This window comes from Salvelinus fontinalis, unplaced genomic scaffold (assembly GCF_029448725.1).
Source record: "Salvelinus fontinalis isolate EN_2023a unplaced genomic scaffold, ASM2944872v1 scaffold_1480, whole genome shotgun sequence".
Taxonomy (NCBI): Eukaryota; Metazoa; Chordata; class Actinopteri; order Salmoniformes; family Salmonidae; genus Salvelinus; species Salvelinus fontinalis.
This window is the reverse complement of record NW_026601689.1, coordinates 35001-38502: the sequence shown is the minus strand read 5'-3', so window position 1 is coordinate 38502 and position 3502 is coordinate 35001. Positions and strand designations below refer to the sequence as shown.

At 42.6% G+C, this 3502-nt stretch overlaps 1 protein-coding gene across 1 annotated transcript in view; it reads left to right on the top strand.

Moving 5' to 3' along the window:
• The first annotated feature begins 6 nt into the window (after window positions 1–6).
• The window catches only part of LOC129849473 (glutamate receptor ionotropic, NMDA 2D-like), a 32019-nt gene continuing 28523 nt past the window's right edge, over window positions 7–3502 (top strand). Inside the window, exons 1-2 of the mRNA XM_055916300.1 lie at window positions 7–126; window positions 3361–3475. Of these exons, the coding sequence (XP_055772275.1) occupies window positions 83–126; window positions 3361–3475 (159 nt within the window). The 5' untranslated portion in view covers window positions 7–82. The remainder of the gene's footprint in view (window positions 127–3360; window positions 3476–3502) is intronic.

The window sequence follows — 3502 nt, the reverse complement described above, 5'->3', positions numbered from 1 at the left end:
CGTGTCCATACTGACCCACGGAGCGGTGGCACTGCGCCGTGACTATGGGGCCTCTGGAGGGCCAAACTTTGTCACCAACTGCATGACGGAAGCCAATCAAACACACAGGGTGCGGGGGAGGATGAGGTGAGGAGGGAGGAGGAATGGATGGAGAGAGGAAAAGGGGGAGCATTGGAGGTGGTTGGGGTGAGGGTTAAGAGAATTGGGCCAATAACCAAAAGCTTGCTGGTTCAAATCCCCAAGCCAACTAGGTAAAAAAATCTGTGCCCCTGAAAATGGCACTTTAACCTAATTGCTCCTGTAAATCACTCTGAATAAAAGTGTCTGCTAAATGACATAGATTTCTTTTAAAGAGGATTAGGTATGCAAATAGAAGATACAGCCAAATGGAGAAGAGAAAGAACAGGAAAAGCAACTGATGACAGATAGCACCTTACGTACTGCTGCCTGCTGTTCACTGGCTGGAACTGCATCCTACCTGGATTCTCTCTGATGATCTATTGTCATATGAGCTAAATACACTGGGATGACATGATGACGCAACGGGCATAAACACTGCCTTGTCTTATTAACAAAATAAGTTGAGAATGCGCAAGGCCCCTGGGGATACAGGTGTGTCACTTCAAAGATCCACACTGACCACTCTGATGTCTGGTAATGTGGTCTGCAGACATTTACATGGCCCAGCAGGGGTGTCATGTACCCCAAAAATTGGAGGGGGCACAAAGTACTAAAGGATGGCTGGGGGTTGTCCGGAGGGGGGCTAGGCCTCTCGTCCTGAAGTTGGAGAATTTAGAATTTTTCAAATACCTGAAAAGCTTTTTCCTGCAATCCAGAGCCATAATCATTATGCTTAATTCTATGTAATATATATACAGTTGAAGTCAGAAGTTTACATAAACTTAGGTTGGAGTCATTAAAACACATTTTTCAACCACTCCACAAATTTCTTGTTGGCAAACAATAGTTTTTGTAAGTCAGTTAGGACATCTACTTTGTGCATGACAAAAGTAATTTTTCCAATAATTGTTTACAGACAGATTATTTCACTTATAATTCACTGTATCACAATTCCAGTGGGTCAGAAGTTTACATACAGTAAGTTGACTGTGCCTTTAAACAGCTTTGAAAATTCCAAATTCCAAATTCCACGGCTTTAGAAGTTCTGATTGACATCTTTTGTGTCAATTGAAAGTGTACCTGTGGATGTATTTCAAGGCCTACCTTCAAATTCAATGCCTCTTTGCTAGACATCATGGGGAAATCAAAAGAAATCTGCCAAGACCTCAGAAAATAAATTGTAGACCTCCACAAGTCTGGTTCATCCTTGGAAGCAATTTCCAAATGCCTGAAGGTACCACGTTCATCTGTACAAACAATAGTACGCAAGTATAAACACCATGGGACCACGCAGCCGTCATACCGCTCAGGAAGGAGACCCGTTCTGTCTCCTATAGATGAGCGTACTTTGGTGCGAAAAGTACAAATCAATCCCAGAACAACAGCAAAGGACCTTGTGAAGATGCTGGAGGAAACAGGTACAAAAGTATCTAAACCCACAGTAAAGTCCTATATCGACATAACCTGAAAGGCCACTCAGCAAGGAAGAAGCCACTGCTCAAAAGCCAGACTACGGTTTGCAACGGCACATGGGGACAAAGATCATACTTTTTGGAGTAATGTCCTCTGGTCTGATGAAACAAAAATAGAACTGTTTGCCATAATGACCATCGTTATGTTTGGAGGAAAAAAGGGGAGGCTTGCAAGCCGAAGAACACCATCCCAACCGTGAAGCACGGGGGTGGCAGCATCATGTTGTGGGGGTGCTTTGCTGCAGGAGGGGCTGGTGCACTTCACAAAATAGATGGCATTTATGAGGTAGGACATTATGTGGATATATTGAAGCAACATCTCAAGACATCAGTCAGGAAGTTAAAGCTTAATTGCAAATGGGTCTTCCAAATGGACAATGACCCCAAGCATACTTCCAAAGTTGTGGCAAAATGGCTTAAGTGTAACGAACGTCGTCGGGAGAAGGAGAAGAGGGCCAAGGTGCAGCGTGGTAAGTGTTCATATTACTTTTAATAAAATACGAAACACTTGACGAAACAACAAAAACGACAAATGAACAGTCCTGTAAGGCGATGACACACAAAACAGAAAACAACCACCCACAAACACAGGTGGGAACAGGCTACCTAAGTATGGTTCTCAATCAGAGACAACGATAGACAGCTGCCTCTGATTGGGAACCATACCAGGCCAAACACATAGAAATACAAAAACAAGGACAACAAAACAGATCACCAGACATAGAATGCCTACCCAAACTCACGCCCTGACCAACCAAAATAGAGACATAAAAAGGATCTCTACGGTCAGAGCGTGACATTAAGGACAACAAAGTCAAGGTATTGGAGTGGCCATCACAAAGCCCTGACCTCAATCCTATAGAAAATGTGTGGGCAAAAGTGAAAAAGCCTTCATGAGCAAGTAGGCCTACAAACCTGACTTGGTTACACCAGCTCTGTCAGGAGGAATGGGCCAAAATTCACCCAACTTATTGTGGAAAGCTTGTGGAAGGCTACCCGAAACGTTTGACCCTAGTTAAACAATTTAAAGCCAATGCTGCCAAATACTAATTGAGTGTATGTAAACTTCTGACTGACTGGGAATGTGATGAAATAAATAAAAGCTGAAATAAATCATTCTCTCTACTATTATTCTGACATTTCAAATTCTTAAAATAAAGGGGTGATCCTAACTGACCTAAGACAGGGAATTTTTACTAGGATTAAATGTCAGGAATTGGGAAAAACTGAGTTTAAATGTATTTGGCTAAGGAGTATGTAAACTTACGACTTCAACTGTATATATTTATGCATACAGTATCTAAGCTCTAACCTCTTGAACTGTCTGTATCCTCCTGAATGGTGTTTTTTTTAAAGAAACTAAATATGCTTCTATACATCTTTGCTTAAATTGAAAGGAATGTGAGGGTTATTCAGTACATTTAGTAATTGCTTGCTTTTCTAAAGTCAACCTTGCCAGCAGGCGTGCCAGCTAAGATAGTTAGATAAGCTAGCTTAACTTGATGAACAGCCTGAAATGGCTTATTGGGAGCTAGTTATGAGGTAGGGAACCAATCTGGGCTAGCTAAAGCCAATTTCATAAAATGTCTAGGTTTCTAGTAGAACTACAGAGAAAAATGTAGCTTTCATATTTTTTTTAACATGATAAATCTGAGGAGGCAGTTCATCTGTGGCCCAGAAGTCTCACTCACTGCTCCGTCTGACTCTCTTTCTCCCTGTCTCCCCCACTCCCTCCCCCCTCACCCCGCCCCCTGTCTCCCAATGTCAGGTATTTCAGCAACATCACGTTGGGTGGCAGAGACTACTCTTTCGACAGTGACGGTTACCTGGCCAACCCCGTCCTAGAAGTAATCTCCTATACACCTGGCAAAGGCTGGGAGGATGTAAGGACCTTACATCACTTCCTGTTA